The sequence below is a fragment of the Drosophila simulans genome, chromosome 2L (genome assembly GCF_016746395.2).
Source record: "Drosophila simulans strain w501 chromosome 2L, Prin_Dsim_3.1, whole genome shotgun sequence".
Classification (NCBI taxonomy): Eukaryota; Metazoa; Arthropoda; class Insecta; order Diptera; family Drosophilidae; genus Drosophila; species Drosophila simulans.
The window spans coordinates 11,050,260-11,070,240 of record NC_052520.2 but is presented as its reverse complement, the minus strand read 5'-3'; the positions used below and the strand labels follow the sequence as shown (position 1 = coordinate 11,070,240).

Below are 19,981 nucleotides of genomic sequence, written 5' to 3'. Positions count from 1 at the left end.
TCGCGGGCATTTTTGTCAATGGATGCGGCGCGGGTGCCAAAAATATTGTCAGTCGAAACTGCTGTCTTGTGCGGTCGGTCGCATTTTCAGCCGTCTCCGCCGCGAACCGCTTGAATTTGCTCCACATTGCTTGGCCAAAGTGGATCACGCCCTCGGAACATAGAGCCCATCAAGCATATAGATTCCAGCAGGATGGCGTTGCGTTCGTTCAAATCGCTGCCATGTGACGGACTCTAAGTCCCATAGCCCCCCAATTGTGACCCAATTCGATGAGCAATTGCGTCTGTGTGTGTGTGTGTGTGCGGGGCTCTTGGCCATTTAACGATTAGTGGCCATAACGGCAAAGTGTTTGTTTATTTTGTTGTGCGACCGCAGAAACGATTCCAAAAATGATTGCATAATTGACGTTTGAGGGGGGACAAATCGCGCTAGACGCTCACCATAAATTTCGGCTTGTGTTCCTATACCGTTTGTGATTCCAAAACAATTCGTGAGCCATGAAGAAGCTTCACCTGGGTGCCAAGCACAAGGGCAAGTCCTACAAGCCCTTCAGGAATAAGAATCGTCGGGTGAGTGAAAGTAATGGTTCGGTTAGCCATCCTAATCGTACCCCTTATTTTAATGTGCCCCCGGGCCCGGGCGGAATCCGTATATTTTTATCCACTCGATCGCTCGCAGACTGCTCGCCCAGCTTGTCAGGCTATTCACGACCATTTAAATACACACATGCACGGAGTGAATACAGTGCGTATCAGAATGTAGTGCCAACGCGGCGGATGAGTGATTTCCACAAGCAAAGGGATGCGAGATTACTCATACGCCTAGTTTATCTGAGCACGAAACTATGAAGCAAAGCAACAAATGCAACAAATTTAATACATTTACATTTATTGTAAGTGATGTGTAATTTATAGTAAAAACAGTCGCCTTGATAATAAACTAATTAAAGTAAAGTGGTTATCTCATAAGAGGCTTGGTTAGTTTTTCACCTGCTTATTAAGGTATTCAATTTAGTCTCTGTTATTTAATTATAATACTTACTGTACTTCTATGACACCTCGTGCGGTTGTTTTTAAATTTAAATACTCTTAGTTCTCCCACAGACAATTTGGGGGCCAAAGAGGCTATCACAGCTCTTACTCATCTTCGAATTTTGCATAGTTGTAAGCATAGTCAATGTTGATACCACTAATTTGTTGTTATGCGTTTGCAACTAGACTAAAAGAACTTTGCAAAATTCGCATAAATATCTATTTTAGCATGTTTAAATGGAATACAAGCAGTGTCTGTATTATTATGCATTTTACATAAATAAATCTTTGTATACGATTAACTCAGTCTACAGTCTACTATATTCTTTATCACTTAATTACATTACTCTACATTTCCCTAACTATTTATTTTCTAATGCGTCCATTGCAATTGGGAATCATTGTTATTTGAGCCTTCTGAAAACGCTGACAGCGATGCAAAGCCAAACGGCAGGTGAGGAGCAATTTGCTGACGCGCGGTCATCGACGATGCCGGAAAAGTGGGAAACATTCGGGCTGACCATGAAAATATTTGCCAAGGGGCTGAGGGGGAAATTGCACTGGAATCCGAAAGCAGAGCGTTGACCCACCCGCAGAAAAAACTATCCCACCGAGCGTTGGAAGTGGGTGGCTGTGGGTGGCAGTGCGGTGTCGATGGCAACCAAAGTTCATTACTAGTTGTTGGGCACTTTGCCCGCTGCAAAGTATGATGGGGCTTTTGGGCAATCGGCGAAAGGTAAACAAAGAATCGACCCGAGGTAGCCAAACAACACCCGACCCCCCATTCCCACTTCAATTCAGCGATTAAAGGGGGATCCCCTTTTGTTTTACATATTGCCTTTTGGAAATGTGTAAACGCAAATTGGGACCATCGCCCGCGACCTTCCCCGTTAACGGTTAAATGGGGAGAGCCGGAGAAAGAGAGTGGAGAAGAATAAATGCCGACGCATGCGTGGAGCAAAAGTGGAGAATTGCTTTCTGCGCATGCTCCGCTGCTCTTTTGTTCTCTCTGCCTTTTACTCTCTCGCATCCTGTCACTTTAAGTGAGGAAATGGAAAACGGAATGTTTACGTTATGGGCACAGTGTGATAAGAAAATATATAAAAAAAAGTGAAAATTTAAGCAGATTTCGAATGGGAATAGAACACTTTTCTTTTTAATTTTAATTTAACGAATACTTCAAAAAGCTAAATAAAAAATAGTTTATTTTTACCATTGTTTTTGGTATATATATAAATTTGGAACTAGTACATTTGCTTTCGAAAACATTGATTATTTTTAGTATTGTTGAAATCATAATATTAAAGAAAAATTTAATTAAAACATCTATTAAATGTATAAATATTTGATACTAAAACTAGTAGCGTACTCTGCAAATTTTTAAAGTGGTTAGGAAACAGATGTAAAATAAAATATCAATTGCAGGCAGATTAAATTAAATTTCTTAAATCGCAAATGCCAATGCTACAATTAACTTAAAAAATATGTGTTTGTTTGTGAGACCTGCGACCAACAGCTGTAACCCTTTTCTTTTGGAGGTTTTGGCGCTCGCAGACAATTATCGGGGTTGCCAACAGGTGGACCGCCACTACCCCTTTGTCCCCCTTACCCCCTTGAGAAGTGTGGGTGCTATCGATTTTCCAGGCACACCACTGACCGCCGATGACAGCGCGCTCATTTCGATGGAGATTTTGTGGGGGCGGATAGCTCCACGCCTCTCCCATTTCAGCACAAGCAACTCCAGTCGCACAGTGGGACGAGTCTGCTGCATATGCACTTGAAAACCAATTTTGTTTACATTCACGGGCTGCTACTTCTGATGGTGTGTGTGAGGGAATGTTCACACAAGCATATGTATAAATATATACATATACCCCGAAACGAGTGGAGCATTTACGCACTGGAAGGGAACGAGAAAACTCTACACAGTTTTCCCAGAGCGGAGCGGACTTTTCGCCTTCCAAATACAGAAACGATTCAGTTTGCGTGCGGAGTAGAACCGTTTGAATGTCGGAAAGGCGAATCGAAATCAAAGGATGTGAATCGAATGAAATCCTGTAAAAGATAACCCGCGAATCGGTTGAGGATATAGCCAGGTCAAGGGGTTTGAAATCGGAAGGAGTCGGTTGGTTCTCGGAACAAAGGAAGATTTGAAAAACACACCGCCACGTTCAACGGAAATCAGTTTTCGCGACCTATGTGTACCACCCCCTCTGCCCGAGTTTTCCAGCACATTTCGTGTGCATATACTAGAAAGGAAAAAAAAAAGTGATGTGAGCAGAGAACCGCGACCCGACGCCACTGACATAAATTCCTATTTTTAACTTCCCTGGGGCCAAAAATCCCCATCGATGCGGAATCAATTTCGATCCGATTCGCCAGTCGTATGCAAATTGTGCTGAAATTAAGGTGACCAAGGGCTGCGGAAATCCCTTCCAGTTAACAATTTAAAGTTATTTCGCCTGTGGCTTCCAAACCGTTTGACAATCGCATCGCCTCTCTCTCTCGCTTGTTCCCTTTTTCTCTCTCTCGCTGTTGTGCTATCTCTCTCGCACATTTGGTAACGGTGTTTTTATGTCAGTGTCAAAATCGAACACCGTCTGACCCGATGGTTAAAATAGTTAAGCAAAGTAAATTGCCAATGTCAGTGTTAATCATACAACAAAGTGCAACAATAAAGCTCTCAAAATCCTGCCAAAAAAACGAAGTTAAAAGTGTAATATTCAATAGAAATTTTGTATATGCCTGATTACCCGAATCGTAGCGCTTTTATAGTCTTTTTACAACTCCAAAACCAGTTGGTTTCATAAAGTGTTAAGTGTAGTTGTAACCAACTAAACCAGCCAACTCCAAACTCACCGAAACCGTGTAAGAATAACAAGTTGTCGTGGAATACGGATACGTAACCATTGCCAGCTCAACGCCTTGCCAGCCACCGTCACCATCACGTTCATTTCCACCACCACCAACGCCACCATCACCAACTTCATCAGCATCGCACCATCTGCTGGTGCTGGTGGTGCTGTTGTCCTCGCACAGGATCGTCGGAAACATCGCCAAAATATCTTCGTTCGAGGAAGACTACCGGGCTGACAGGCCCATGGTGCAGCGCGCCTCTTCCTCGGATGCACCCTCCGTTCAGGGTGGCCAACATCGAGAGTCTCGATTTGGCCTTGGATACCCATCCTACCAGAGTGGATACAACAAACTATTCACACAGGTGCCACAAACAATCAAACATCCAGGGGGTGGACCATAATCCATGTTCTTTAATGCGATTTTCAAATAAATGTCAATTCTAAAACATTCAATTTAAAGTCTGATTTAAAAATACCTCTTACTTAAAAAACAATACTCAGCCTTCTCGGGGGCCATTATATTGGCCATGTACTTGCCACCAACTGTTGCTTCATGTGCGGCAAGAAGAAGTATTGAAAAATATACACATTTTGCTACTTTGTTTGGATATTTGAGTTGGGCTGGCATTTTGGCAGCGGTCCAATAAAATTTGTTATGATTTTCAGATCCAATTCAATTGTCTTTAATTCGGCACTTTTAAGGCAGATTAAAGTCTATTCTAATCCAATTTATTTTGAAAATTTCCAGGGTTCTGCCGACTCGAACTACTCACAACCGTCATCCGATCTGTCGCTAGACGAGGAAAAGGAATCGCTTCGGCGAGAAAAGGAACGTCAGGCCTTAAGCCAGTTGGATAAAGCGAGGGTAAGTGTGTTGTTCATTACAAAAATATAAATCCAAACCCTGTAATACCCTATAATTTCAGAGCAAACCAGTGGCGTTCGCTGTGCGAACCAACGTAGCATACGATGGCGCCATCGACGACGATTCGCCGGTGCAGGGCGGAGCAGTTTCGTTCGAGATCCGGGAGTTCCTGCACATCAAAGAGAAGTACGACAATAACTGGTGGATCGGCCGGCTGGTCAAGGAGGGCTGTGATGTGGGCTTCATACCCAGCCCCGCTAAGCTAGACAACATTCGCATGCAGGTTGGATATGATAGAACCAATCCATACATCCTCCAAGTGTGATCTATAATGACTTCTGTATCGTAGAACCAAACCAGACCCTCAAGACTGTATGGCACAAAGGGCTCGTCGAGCGGGAATCTTGGTGCGGGCGGACAAGCAGGTGCGGAGCCATCTCGAGGTAGCACACCCCCCACACCTGGTATGACACACATTTCATTCTCCTGATTTCTTTTGGGCGAGGTTTTATTTCGTATCTGTTCAATTCTGTGAATCGAATTAATTTCAATCTATATATATTTTTCGCTGTCTTCTATGTAATGTGTTTACTTTTGTAAATCGCCAAAAGAGGTACTCCCTTCGAGGAGCCCAATATGATTATGAGCATCCATAGGTCCGACAGACGGATGCCGAGCCCGACTCGAGCTCATCGATGTTTATTGTAATTGGACGCGTGTTTTATGATTTTCATTTCAAAGCGAACCAAATCAGATTCCAGACCATATCAAAAAAAGAAAAGAAGAAAATGTGGGCCAAGCTAAATTCCCGTAATTTTGTACTTTTGTGTTTGATCTAATTATATATCATGTGACATTCATATAAACCGAGTGCAAGTTAATGCTTACTTATATCAACGACTTCACCCGGCAATCCGATGCAAATCCGTCCCTAGTTATGCAAACGGCCCATGTATCGGCCTAGAGCTAGCCCTAGATCCCAGCATGAAAGCCGAATCCTCCGGCAGATCGGCCTAGACTGCTTGATATTCCCGTTTTAGCCCCAACTTCACCACTGTAAACACACAAAAGTACACACCTTACCAGCTTCAATAGCCACGATTTTCTCCGTCCTAGTTTGTCTAAATCAAAGCTCCTCGTTCATGGTCTGCTTGTATACTAACCAATTAGCCAATGTGAACACTATTAAATGCACTCAAACTCTCTTTTATCTAACACAAAACGGTTGACAACACTAACCAAATGAACAACCACAACGCGACCCAAGATCCCTACAGTACAACACCGCGCAAGAAAAACAAAGGTTTGTCCACGTCTCTCATCAGAATCTCAGAAATCCATTTCAATCGCTAAAATATCGCTAGCTCTTTTGGGGAGTTTCAGGATTTTTAAAAACAAAACAAATCCACTCAAAACATTGAACTAGATGAATGTTTTCCAGAAAGAAAGTTTTTAAAACGTTAGCTACTCAGCTGTAGTTGATAAAGCTTGATACATTCTCAAATTAACTTTACAACTTTATCAGAACAGATCTAATCAGTTATTATATTTCAACTTTTTAACTGAATCTTTTCAATTTTCGTAAGTAAAATATTCTATAAACTGAATCAATCAGACAAACTCATTCCAAAATTCGTATCATCTGTCCGTAAAACCCTGATTCTTGTTGTTAGTAATGGCTATATTTCCTGTATGTCCTACTAACCAAAATCCGTACTTAGTTATAGAAATCTGTGTGAAAATTTCAAGCGAACAGAACACTTCATATTCGAGTAGAAATAAGTTAGATAGTTATAGAAAGAAACCTCACCCTCGAGTTGGCATTTTAAACAGCATTAAATGGTGCGTAGACCGGTTTAAAAGAAAAAAGCAAAAAAACGAGATGAAAATTCAAATCAACCTGATATTGCGAACCTGCCGTAGACCGACACAATTGCCCAGCACAAAACACGAGCACACCGAAATCCACGGATCCGATCAATTCGAGAACACTGTATATACTAACTAACCCACAAGCGTCTTACGTATTTACGATAATATCTTAAATTGGCCTAGCAATTCGTACTGATCGATCGCACTGGCTCGTACCAATCATAAGCTCGCTCATCCTTTGCCATTATTTCGTCCTGTTTGCCATGATACTAACGCTCAGGTGACGAATCAGATTCCATGGGACCAGGACGACACGGCAAGACACCGGCGGCGGCGGCCAACAAGGAGAAGCGAAAGCCGTTCTTCAAGAAACAGGAGACGGCCAGTCCCTACGACGTGGTGCCCTCGATGCGTCCCGTTGTCCTGGTGGGGCCCAGTTTGAAGGGCTACGAGGTGACCGACATGATGCAGAAGGCCCTCTTCGACTTCCTCAAGCACCGCTTCGAGGGCCGCATCATCATCACCCGGGTGATGGCCGACATCTCGCTGGCCAAGCGCTCCATCATGAACAATCCCTCGAAGCGGGCCATCATGGAGCGATCCTCCAGCCGGAGCGACTGCCTCGGCAAGGTGCAGGAGGAGATCGAGCGCATCTTCGAGCTGGCCCGCTCGCTCCAGCTGGTCGTGCTCGATTGTGATACAATCAATCATCCGTCACAACTAGCGAAAACTTCATTAGCGCCAACAATAGTGTACTTAAAGATTAGTAGTAGTAAGGTGAGCTATACCATATCTACTCTTTATTATCAGTTTACTTATCAATATATTGTTGTTGCAGGTTTTACAGCGTTTGATCAAATCACGTGGCAAGTCGCAGGCGAAAAACCTCTCCGTTCAAATGGTTGCCGCCGAGAAGCTAGCCCAATGTCCACCGGATATGTTCGATGTAATCCTAGACGAGAATCAGCTGGAAGACGCCTGCGAGCACATTGCCGAGTACTTGGAGGTGGGTTTAAGTCATTCGAGATTTTAAATATTACGTATACGCACATTAGGATTTTTAATTTATCATGTATGTATCTAAACTAATCTATTATGTCTTGCAGACGTACTGGAAGGCCACCCACCCGGACATTCGAGCAGTGCCGCCCATCGCCCGCCCCCTGCCGCAGGAGGCCTCGCCCTCCGCAGATCCCGCACGTCTGGGACCAACGCCTCCAGGTAATGGAACACCTGCCCGCTTGATCGGGCTCATCTACGGTCGCATTGCCATTTTCATACGCGCGATTCCACCAAAGTCCTCGCCCATGCCCAAGCAGCTGCGAAATTTCAATCAAACCAATATCAATATCAATATCGATATCGAAATCAGAGTCACCCATTATTGCCTCTCACCTACCCAATTCAAACGAAATCGATCCGACGACCCATTAAGAATACATATCAGCATGTGTGTACATAGCGATGGATATGTTATGTATGCACATCAGATCAGCAGTAAAACAATTTTCATTTGCTTCTCAACATACTCAACACACTTATACAAAATACAATTCTAAAATTTGTCTTTTTCAAATTCAAATTCCCATGACTGTACCAAATAAAACCAATCGATTCTCCTTCTGGTTCTCTCTCCCCCGATTTCCAACACGTGGTGGTGGGCACCGTGTGATGAGCAGTAGATGGCGAGGAGTTTGTCGATGAGCAGGATCCCAGGATGGGCATGTCCGGCGGAGAGCGCGAGGGAAGTCGGGAGCGAGACCGCGATAGCAGGGAGAGGGAGAGGGAGCGCGAACGGGAGCGGGATTACTGGGATCGGGAGTTCAACAGAGATCGCAGCTCCAAGGATCGCGAAAGGGATCTCGAGTGGGAGCGGGAACGGGCTCGCGAGTGGGAGAGAGAGCGGGAACGAGATTGGGATAGGGAGTTCGATTGGGACCAAGGTAAATTTCGTTAATACTGTTTCTTTTCGTTTCATTTCCTTTTGTACCGATAATATATACGTAAACTCATTAAGTATCACTTGCCCCCAGAAATCGAGTTAAAGATAGCATTTGATGATACTGAAAGCTTAGCTAGAACCACCTCGTCCCAAGTTAGCAGTCCAGTTGAAGTTGTAGCCCATTGTAACTCTCTTGCGTTTTTGTACATAGACCGAGGTGAATAGTAGCTTCGGCACCGACTCACATCTCCACCCATCTCGATTGTATGTAGCTGCAGCTCATGGCATTTACTTAGAACTTTCCCGCTTTCTAGACACATTTTGTACATATAGCTCAGAAACAACATCACTGGTATCCTCAACTTTTCGTTTATTTTCTATCGTTTCTATTTTGTGACCACACTTTACAGCATTCACAGCACGTGACATACCCGGTCCCTTTACAACAATGCTATAGATCAAAACGAGTTCAAATCCAAATCAAGCACCACGACCAACACAACTGCGACATCAACAGTACAAAATGCCAAAGACAATTGAACCCGAATTGAAATTGAAATTGAAATTGAAAACCAAAAGCAAAAACCAAATCAACTGGAACTAGCAAAACTAGCACCCACCGACCGACATCTCCGACGATCTCCACCAGTACAACTCTTTGCCAAGTCAAGACATCCACGACATCCATGTGATGAGGTGTGCGCACACCCTCGAGATTAAACCACGCCCCGATTGCCCACTAATGTTAGCCGACTAAGACTATCTTTCTGCCGTTTGAGTTCTACTAACCGATTAAAACCGAACTGCACGAACTGCAATCGTAGTGCCTTCTAGTTCCAAGCCAGCCTTCTCAACCATCCGTCTCATCAATCAATCAAGTCTAGCTAATCGATCTCACCCATTCGAATATTTGTTATTCCAATCGTGCGTTTTATCGACTGATCTCTGTACTTGTTTTTAGTTACACCGGGCGTTGTGCGCCTGTAAACTGCCGCAATCCGCGCCAACCCCTTCTACTCGATTTCTCACATTCTTCCGGGTGTTTTCCTAGATCAGCTCAACTCAACCCAAATCAGCTCAGTTATAATATATACTATATATATGTACATGTATTCCGTTGTTGTCGAACCTTATGTTTTCACCATTTCAAGTTGCAAAACCAAATCATCTAATCGTTTAGATCTGGTTTAGTGAGTACCGAAACCCCCACGATGTGTTTGCGTTACATTATTTTTTGAGCGATTTTACCCACTCCATTTTAGTTAAAGTTATACTCGTAACTGTCCTCCCGAAATTATCCTCGTTACCCTAAATGTACCATGCATAACTGACGCTAGGTTTCGATCATCTGCTGATTTTTTTTGTTCCTATTTTCAGCGAATTTAAATATTATTTGTTACTACTTTGAAGGTTTAACCAAATGTCTTATTTATTACTAACGTTTTAAAGTTACAAGTTTATTAACCAAAGAATAGCAGAACAAATGAGCATTTGTTTATTATATGCTCACATGTTTATTACATAGAAAAGTTAACAGGTAGTAAGCCCCATAAATAGTTCTTTAAATAATGTACTTTCTTTAAATTAAATTATATTTTCTAAATAATTACTTGGTAATTATACCATTGTCCCAAGTATAGAGTAAAAACTATTCTAAAACAAAACGTATTTAATATACCAATCTTATAAAGCTCTCATCGGTTCCTATTTGACTAGATTCCTTTGTAAATTAAATCAGTTTGAGGTATCTCCTTTAGTTAGAGACCACTGAACACAAAATCCCAAATGACCAATCTCCGGTATTGGATTTCTAAGGCCTGAAACCAACTTTTCGCCTATTGACCCTTTTTTGAATGCTTTAGTTCTGGTTCTGTTTTCCGTTTTTCGTTACCCTTAAATCCATTTGTGTGACAACAATTTCACTAACATATTGCCGTGTTGGGCGTTTTGCAGGAGGAACCTCTTACCAGCACAGCCGCCGACAACCGACCTCGGTACGCCACCAGGAGCGCGGCGGTGGAGTGGGCGCAGGCGGCGGAGGCGGAGGCGTCGGCGGTGGCTACGAGCGGGACCGCGAACGAGAGCGGTACGAGCGGCGCGAGCGGGACCTCATGCACTACGATCTCAATAGCGACGAGCTGCTGGACGAGCGCAACTTTGAGTATCCGGCGATGAGGAGCGGTCCCAGCGGCGCCTCCCACCACGGCCATCTGTCCAGGGGCGGACGACTGCTGGAGGATCCGGACTTTGAGCGCGAGGAGGCCCAGATGCGGATGAGCAGCTCACGCTACGGTCCCTCGACCAGGATCGACGACCCGCGGGATCTGCCGCGTGGCGCCACCGTTGTCGATCGCGATGAATACAGTCCGCACAGAGGTGGTGGGAGTAGTAGGAGAATGCTTAATGCCATGTAGGAATCGTGGATATAGGGGTGGGATCAGATCGATGCGAGAGTGCCAGGTTTGATGGAAGCACGCGACAATAGTTTTGATCTTGACATGATACACCACCAGCCTCAGTCTCAGTCTCAATCTCAATCTCAGTCACAATCACAGTCCAGATCCAGGTCCAGACCTTTAGGTCTGCCACGCCAGTCCTCCCTGCCCAGTAATAGAGCACCCGTGTCCTATTTGCCACGCCAGTCCTCCCTGGGCACACACTGGCTATCCTCCTCCTCGCAGAGCAACCTGGATCAAGGGCCCCAATCTCGCCGAGAGCTTTATCCACTGCTGCATCAGCCGCAGTCCTATTCCCAGCCTCGATCCCAGTACACCAGCCACTCGTACACAGCCGCACCACAGCACACCAGTCAGTCGCGTTCCCAGTCCCAGTCGCACTCCCAGTCCCACTCTCAGTATCGCTACTCCGTGCAGGATACATCGTTTGCGCACCCACCAAGATCCCTGCGCGAGGAGTTCCTCAGTCCCACCATGAGCAAGGTCGAAGCTGTCACCCATGCCATTCGCAACAAGATCATCGTGGAGGAGGACGAAGAGGATATCCTGAGCACGGATCGGTTCTATTAAAGAGATTTCAGTCGCCACCCCGCGGGAAAGCAAGTGCAGCAGTGCCAAAACACACGACACATTTGTAAATGTTCCATTCGATGATCAGATCAATTTGGCAGATACAGCAACACAGATACAGACACACACAAACAGGAACACACACACACACAAAGTAGCTGGTTAAAGTTAAAGTGAGCGTTAAAGTGGCGGTTAAAGCAAACGTTAAAGCAAACCAAAGGAAGCAGCCCAATGCCAAGTGGGGCCTTATGTGTCTTAAATGCTATAGCTAAGTGTAATCAGATTTTATTTGAGTAATGTGAATTTAAATTAAATGGTCTAAGCCTAAGATTTAAGCTAGTCGACAGTGGAAAATTAAAAGTTAAAGAAAGGGAGTCCGAAACCAGCCAATGGGTCTCGTATTTGTTATGCAATCGATTGACTAAGTACATGAATAAGTGTCAGCTTTAATAATTTAGTGAACGTGTCTTAATCTAAGTCGAGCCACACAAACACACTCTCACACACTCGACACACACACCTATACACTCTCAATTGACTGTGAACCGATTGAAATCTCTTTAATCTCAAACCGATACCTATTTCTCGCATCCAGCGCTTTTCCTCCTCTACACAGAAAAATTTACACCTACAGTGCGTTTCAAAGCCATATGGTCATGAGTTGATATAAAATCCATAATCCATAAATTTTCATAATGTACTTATTCTATAATTTTTAAAGCTTAAGCTTGAATTTTTTAACTGAATATTTCTTAATTGCTTCTAGCCATTAAATACGACCTTATAGTACCGTACATCCAATACTATGCTTTAATAATTTTTTCAACATTTGTAGTATATATCTTGAATGAAACGCATTGTACACAATTTCAACTTCCAACAGCAATACTTTCGACCTAGATACCTTGCCACACCATATCATGCCACACACCTGCCAAAGCGCACAGTTCGCGATCTCAGTTCCAAACTCAAGTTGAACTAGCCGCGAACGGACCTGCAACCTGGATTAGGATCGACAATGGATCCAGGTTTAGGTATAGCGATTTAAACTACCAGTGCCTTATAAACCATCAAATCGAGTTACACGACAGCACTCCACCCCAGATATTCTGCATTTCCGCCGCCCCATTAGATCATTATTGACCACCACCAATCGCTTAAGTCGAATGCGTCAAAATTATTGTTCCAGTTTTGAATTGTACACGTAATGTTGAGACGATAGTCGTTGATCTGGCCCATTCCGAACGAGCACTCCTTTTACAATTCCAACCACCATGCTAAATTTGTCGATCATTAGTTGTCGAACTGAGCTAGCGCCCAACAATGATGAACCGCACTGCATTCAAATCGATCGCCACCTCGAGTAAGAGTCGATGTTTAGCTAGTTTTGATCTGTAAGCACACCCACAGAACCCATCCTACTGTCCACAGACTATACAGCTGAATCCTGGAACACGGGGTCAGAGTTTAGTGACAGGTCGGGCCATTTGCCCGAAGCAAAAATCTAGTACTTTTTTATATAAGAGATACAAGGTGATATAACTAATTTTCAGAAAGCAAATTTGAACAGCGCACGACAAATACAGATACCTAATTGAAATTGTTAGCCACATTCAGGAGAGGGAGGGTTTAAAAGGTCAGTTGGGAGAGCACCTCCCATCCCTTAGAGAATTTGGATGGGGTTGGCCAAGGCACTGGAGGCGCTTTAACGAGGAACAAATTGAAATTTAAATATATAGCGGAAAGCAGCAAACGATACACAAGCACTTCTTGTAAAAAGTGGCAAAGCAAAATGATCTATGTATTAGCTAAACCTAAATGAAATATTACTTTTTAATACTAGCATAAAGTTAAAAACAAAACTAGATACGATCCTTTGCAGCTAAGAAGGGGACAAGCGGAATACTTAAGTTTAAATGGTCAGTTGATGAGAAGTGTGTACGTTAGAATATTGCACATAATTCACAGAACTGGTAATTCAATATATTATAATGGTATATATTAAAAAAGATACACACATTTATGGAGCTGCATATATAAATATGTATGTTCTTACCATAATTAACAAAATTTAAACCGATACAGATACATCAGCCGGCATTTTGTAAGCGTGAAACCCAAAAACTAATTAAAATAATATGGATTAAAAAATAACTGATTATCCCAGATATTGTTAGATACTTTCTGGTAACGGAAAGGTGAACTTTGCCATGAAAATTTCATCAGATCTGATAGGAATATGTTGAAGATATTTTGTAAGATGCCTTAAATTTCTCAACTCAAGTTCTTTGAAAGTTTTCGAAAACTAAACTTGATAAATTCATATATTCCATTACATAACCTTCTGGCAGACGGACAAAGGTCTGCAAAGAAGTAAAACTGGTTTGCTTCAAAAGTATAGCAATTTTTTTGTAATAATAAACTCTTATTTCCGATTATAAAAAACAAATGAAAACCAAACCAAGCAATTTCGATTTGTTGACACTCTTGAAAACTATAAAAACAAAAACACAAACATACAAACAAGTTTTATAGCAAGCATACTGAAACTTTAAAGATACGCCTATATATAATTAAATTTAGCGGTAATAACTTCTCTACTTTTCAAGCCACTTAAATAAGAAAAGCAAACCTTATTTTTTTAGCCTAAATACCTAATTGAACTGGAATAGAAGGTGGAAAGATTGACAAGAGCACGCATGAAATTTCCGTAATCAATATATTATTAACCAAAGATCCCCCCACACCGAATACCCTGGAAAAATAAAAAATGAACTATTGGTGGAAATATCAACACCGCTCCCAATTTATATAGAATATTTTATACATACAAAACATATACATATTGTAAAAAATGAGAAAAAACGGTAACTAAAATCCAATCAGCAATTTTCAAAAATTGTATGTAAATAGTTAATGATATTTCAATTTGTTACCTAATTATTTTGTTAACAACTTTGTAAGATTCCTTTAATTTAATGTTAAGGATGAATACCTGCCATCACCTTGACGACATTTTGTTGTTTTCGTTTTCATTTTCCGCATTCAAATGTTGTTCACAATATGTTTTTGGAAAATACGTAGTTAAATGAAAGCTAAATTGCAAATAAAAGCAAATACAATAAAAATATTAAAAATAAATCCAGTCTTATCCATTCGGTCTGTATTTCATTATATGGGTAAGTACCTATCATAAAGTAAATATAAGTAAAATAATTTTATAATTTAATTAAAGTTAGCAAGCTTGCAATATTTTTTACAAAAGCTGAATTATTAAAATCATTTTTAATCACAGGGTCGTCCGTGGGTTAAAATTGTTGTTTTGCGGGCAAAAATCGAAAACAACTCACACACACACTTACACTCACAAAGAACAAATCGCGTGAGGAGAAGGAGAGAACTTTGAGATCCAAGTGGCGCTCTCCGATCCTCTCATGCGATTTTGGTTATCACACGCAACAAAAACAACAATCGCACTGCAACGGCGAGAGGCATTCAAAGTCAGGTTCGATGGCCCGAGGAACCCGCTCTCGAAGTCAGTTCAATTTGTTTGCTCGGCGGCGCAGATCGTGAGTTGCGGAAAGTAATTGGCAAAAATTAACGCAATCGACCGGTTGTCCAGATTGTTCTGTGTATTCATTAGCCACCCAAATATGCCCCTCAATATAAAGAAAGTGCTGGTCTGCGATGCTGTGGACAAATCCTGCGTGGAGCTGCTGGAACAGCATGGGATTAAGGTAAGGTTCCCCAGTTCCCTGACGTGACAGTCGATTATTTGTTGGAGTAAGCAAGAGCTTACACCCATAAAAGTGCTCAAAAGTACAGTGCGCCCTCGGATGAAAATAATAATTAAACGGACTATTTAATTAAAGCAAAAGGAACAAATTATGTAATATATTTAAATTATTTAATAATACCAGCAATTAATGTAATTAAGTATAAGATTCAATTCAATTAAGCTATTTATTCAACTATCGAGTACACACTGTATGTGAATTTGCAAGCATGTAAAAGCGCTTAGAAGTGGACAAACAGAAAATAGGTGCATTTAATTGATTGCACAATTTAATCAACGTTGTTGACCATATATTTCCCTTCTTTTTTGACAAGGTTACCTACAAACTGAAGCTCCCCGTGGAGGAACTGTGTCAGGAAGTTAAGGTAAGTGGCTTAGGGATTTAGGTACAGGTAAATAAGTAAACACACACATACGTTCACATGCATATAAACGAGATAAGTCGCTGGGATGAAAGCTTTTCAAATGATTCAAGTGCGGTTTAAAAACATGTGCAATGAGCTGAGATATGGGTGTATTGTATATGTGTGTGTATATGATAGTACGCGTGGGCGTTACATAATAATAACATTTCAATTGGTCTGTAACTAAGCAATATTAGCACATCAAGTATATTTTAAAACTACTGCAGTATGGAGATTCTTATCTCATTCTATTATAAAGTACTTTTAATTAACAAAGTTAAAACTAATGATAAGGAATTGACCCCTTTTTTAAACATAATTGTTATTGTTTGTTATTGAACACAAAAAACCCTTATAAATTGTTATTGAACATAAAAAGCCTTTATAAATCGTATGTCTCTAAACATTAAACCATTAAGCGAATATTTTCACTGCAGTTATAAAGATTAAATAAAAAATAATTAGAAAAAAAAAAACTATTTTGTGGCTTCTTTAAATCAAAATCAATTACTCTAATAATTTATTTAAATTTGTTTTCTGTTGCAAGAAAACAGCTTTAGATTTTGACAAGCATGTTTGTCTCAATTAGTTAAACCGATTCATGTCTGTATGGGCACGAATGCATGTTTTGAATTTTATTTGATTTAGAGACAAATACTTTTAGTTGGGGATTTTATTGAATAACAAAAATACAAACTGCAAGGGTCAGAAAATAAGTACTTGACAAATAAATATTTTTCACGTTCGCAGAGAGAAAAAGAATTTAAAACGAACAACTTGTTTTTTATACCCGTTACTCCTGCAGTAAATGGGTATACTATATTCTTTGAAAAGTATGTAGCAGGTAGCAGGAAGTCATATAAAGTATATAGTAGTATGATTATATATTTGCGTCTTGTCATATGAACCAACACTTTTAAAAATATTAACATTTTTTTCACAATTTCTATCGATATAACAAAAACTCGTAGTAATTTCACGTTCGCACTCTCACAAACTAAGTAACGGGTATCTGCTAGTCGAGTATCTCGACTATATCATTCTCTCTTGTTCATTTTAAACTACCCAGCATTTTAAACCACTTTTCGGAATGCAATCTTAGATTTTATTTTACCAAAAAACAAACTAATACTTTTAAATGGCAACAATCTGCTGTGAACAATTGGGCCAGACATCTTTATCACCATTTATTATTATCGGACCAATAGTTCTTATCAATCAAACGGCCGAACAGACGATGTTGTCTCAACATTAAATAAATTGTTTCCAGTAAGACCGCAAATTGCCGGAAAATATCAAGAGGTTCAAGATTTTTAGCCAGAAACAAATTGCCTTTGTTTATGATAAAGTACAGGTGCTAGGTGGTATCAATCACGTTTCCAGGTGAAAGCTGTGATGGAAGCCATCCAGAATGACCAGCGAAATGAGTTAGGAAATTAGATGACAAATATTTATATTTACACAGTTGCTAATTATGAAATTACACCGCATTTCAGAATTTCGACGCAGCCATCGTTCGCTCGGATACGAAAATAACCGCGGAAGTTTTGGCCGCCGGATCCGGCAGCCTGAAGGTCGTTGGCCGGGCGGGGGCGGGTGTTGACAACATCGATGTTCCCGCAGCCACGGCGCAAAATGTCGTTGTCCTGAAGTAAGTGCTCCGTAAGCCTCTGGTGCATTGCACGGCGGAAAAAGCCACGAACACTATGCCACAAGACCAACTTATATTTGAAGTTGAAAGTCCGATTCATTGATGAGGTTACTGATATAGAAAATACAAACAGTACAAAGTACTTATTTATGGTTAATTAGAGCTCTTGCCATGTACTATATTTCATGGATATTTTAGCATTCTGTTTATAGTTCATGTTGGTAAACATTTAAATCCATTTTCGGCTCCAATTTCATTTATTTGGAATTTTACACTGGTTCTGATTTATGGAACAATAATATTGATTTGTTGTTCGCGGAAATGAATTTATGTGGCCCTTTATGGCTGATTCATCAATTGCGAGGAAACATTGAATTCATTAATGTTCAGTAAAATTGGGGTAATCTCAATAATGGTCATAAGCATGGGTATTCAAACTAGCAGTGTTTTATGGTGTGTAGCATAGTGTAATCTCCGATGGCGCAGCGCCCAAATAATTATGCGCATTCCGAATCGCAGGATTGGCAGTTGATATATGCCATCCCAGCCCAGAATACCCATGACTTGGGTCAATTGACGCCGTTTGACACGCATAATTAAGGGACGACGAGTGTCGTTGGAGTGGCGTGGGTGTTTGGGTGGCTAAGGGTTGTGGGTGGTGGGTGCTGGCTTGGCCACATCCATGTCAGATGGCCGGGAATACTGGTAGCCAAGCGCGAAAATTGCCATATTTCCCACCTCTCATCCAATTCTTTTTTGGCGGAATTTGCATAATGCTGTCTAGTCACAACAAACGCCACCCATTTGCCCACCAGAAGCGCTCAACTTAGCGCAACAGCCAGTGTCTAGCGAGGCATTTAGGGAATGTTTAACTAAACTCTCGTCGCTTTCAGCACTCCGGGTGGCAATTCCATTTCGGCCTGTGAGCTGACGTGCATCCTAATTGGCTCCCTGGCCCGTCCCGTCGTCCCAGCCGGCCAGAGCATGAAGGAGGGTCGCTGGGACAGGAAGCTCTATGCCGGCACAGAGCTGTATGGAAAAACCCTGGCCGTTCTCGGATTGGGACGCATTGGACGCGAGGTCGCCATTCGGATGAAAACCTGGGGCATGCGGGTGCGTTTAGATGGGGTATTTACTTACTGTGGAATTTTAATCGAACCCTGAGTGCTTTGCAGATTATTGGTTACGATCCCATCACCACGGAGGCGGAGGCCAAGGCGGCGGGCATCGAAAAGATGACGCTGGAGGAGATTTGGCCACTGGCGGACTACATAACCGTGCACACGCCGCTGATTCCAGCCACCAGAAGTAAGTCGCGCATTGAAAGGTTACTTCCTGTAAAATATAAAATTTACAATTTTGAAGATTCAAGCGGAACTACATAGATTTCTTTGCTAAATCCCTTTAGATCTCATATCGGCGGAAACACTGGCCAAGTGCAAACAGGGCGTCAAGGTGGTGAATGTGGCCCGAGGCGGCATCATCGACGAGCAGGCCGTGCTCGACGGACTTGAGAGTGGAAAAGTGGCCGGCGCGGCCTTCGACGTTTATCCCGAGGAGCCGCCAAATTCTGCGGTCACCAAGGCCCTCATCAGTCATCCCAAGGTGGTGGCCACGCCGCATCTGGGCGCGAGCACCTCGGAGGCGCAGGTCCGTGTTGCCGTGGAGGTGGCGGAGCAGTTCATCGCCCTCAATGGAACATCGCCGAAGTACACCAGCTATGCGGGTGTTATCAACAAGGAGGCACTCGCCCATTACCAGTGAAGGGAATCGAATATTCACAACCATCAGCACATTCTAAATTCGTTATTCAGCATTTATAAATAAGTTTACAACCAGAAATGTAAATCAACGCAAAGACCAAAATACACAAGTAAAAATGAAAAGAAGAATCATTTTCTTAAATCCAAATATTTAAAAATGTATATTATTATTCCTAGAAAGTTACCATTTCAAAGTATCGAAATGCTACAAAGAACATGGACGTAAGCCGAATTATTTTCCACATTTTGTACTGCCTTTTGGTATTTTAATAAAAAATCAAGGCTTTTCCCAGAGAGCAAGTTTAATGTTGATTTTATATAGCCATTCAAGGAAAAGCAGAGTTTGAGTGAACTTTCCTGCCAACTTTTGTGTGTCATAATCTTCAGCATGTGCGAATACGTTCAACTGAACCAACATTGCCAGGTGAAAGTTCATTTATGGCGCTTGATATCCACTTGATATTCTTTAACAATTTAACAAATTTAATAAAGACCACTAGTATGTTATTTATTCTGATTCAACTGCAGCAGCTTAATGGAAAAGCTCCCCATTTGAAGAAGAAAATAAATACTACAACAAAATCACACAATAGAAGTTCATATAATGGACAAAAATTTTATATCAAACTGTGAATTTCTTTTCCTGGAAGTGAGGAAGTTATTGACAAATAGCAATAAAAGAATATTTCCTGGCTGAAAATGGTTTACATATCGAAATGCTGTAGCAATTTATGACAAATATGAGAATATATGTGATTTATGTGGTGAAAATA

General features: G+C 41.6%; 2 protein-coding genes across 13 annotated transcripts; both read left to right on the top strand.

Annotated features, from left to right (window-relative positions):
• Positions 1–32: 32 nt before the first annotated feature.
• On the top strand, positions 33–14,735 carry LOC6731959 (voltage-dependent L-type calcium channel subunit beta-4). 12 transcript variants are annotated; one of them, XM_016178429.3, is made up of 10 exons: positions 34–569; positions 4,638–4,754; positions 4,816–5,037; positions 5,104–5,197; positions 6,919–7,403; positions 7,465–7,632; positions 7,733–7,847; positions 8,306–8,569; positions 10,522–10,978; positions 11,135–14,735. In XM_016178429.3, the coding sequence occupies exons 1-10, from the start codon at positions 498–500 to the stop codon at positions 11,592–11,594; spliced, it is 2,454 nt and encodes an 817-aa protein (XP_016024637.1). In that variant the 5' UTR covers positions 34–497; the 3' UTR covers positions 11,595–14,735. The 12 variants fall into 12 exon arrangements, 4 of the variants coding, with proteins under 4 accessions (XP_016024637.1, XP_016024619.1, XP_016024634.1 ...); XR_001599975.3 differs by lacking the exons at positions 34–569; positions 11,135–14,735 and adding exons at positions 2,924–4,251; positions 6,022–6,057 and having other exon boundaries at positions 5,104–5,218; positions 8,306–9,264; positions 10,522–10,636; XR_001599974.3 differs by lacking the exons at positions 34–569; positions 11,135–14,735 and adding exons at positions 2,924–4,251; positions 6,022–6,057 and having other exon boundaries at positions 5,104–5,218; positions 8,306–9,758; positions 10,522–10,596.
• A 393-nt stretch (positions 14,736–15,128) lies between these two features.
• LOC6731957 (D-3-phosphoglycerate dehydrogenase) lies at positions 15,129–19,356 on the top strand. The gene is made up of 6 exons (XM_002079056.4): positions 15,129–15,331; positions 15,705–15,755; positions 17,291–17,445; positions 18,339–18,558; positions 18,621–18,753; positions 18,854–19,356. The coding sequence occupies exons 1-6, from the start codon at positions 15,248–15,250 to the stop codon at positions 19,207–19,209; spliced, it is 999 nt and encodes a 332-aa protein (XP_002079092.1). The 5' UTR covers positions 15,129–15,247; the 3' UTR covers positions 19,210–19,356.
• Positions 19,357–19,981: the final 625 nt, after the last annotated feature.

Coding starts and splice junctions, on each gene's coding strand:
- LOC6731957 (XM_002079056.4), top strand. CDS start 15,248: ATGCCCCTCAATATAAAGAAAGTGCTGGTCTGCGATGCTGTGGACAAA. Junction 15,756..17,290: donor AACTGTGTCAGGAAGTTAAG/GTAAGTGGCTTA, acceptor ACCGCATTTCAG/AATTTCGACGCAGCCATCGT. Junction 18,559..18,620: donor TGAAAACCTGGGGCATGCGG/GTGCGTTTAGAT, acceptor AGTGCTTTGCAG/ATTATTGGTTACGATCCCAT.
- LOC6731959 (XM_016178419.3), top strand. CDS start 4,132: ATGGTGCAGCGCGCCTCTTCCTCGGATGCACCCTCCGTTCAGGGTGGC. Junction 4,252..4,637: donor ACAACAAACTATTCACACAG/GTGCCACAAACA, acceptor GAAAATTTCCAG/GGTTCTGCCGACTCGAACTA. Junction 5,038..5,103: donor TAGACAACATTCGCATGCAG/GTTGGATATGAT, acceptor TCTGTATCGTAG/AACCAAACCAGACCCTCAAG.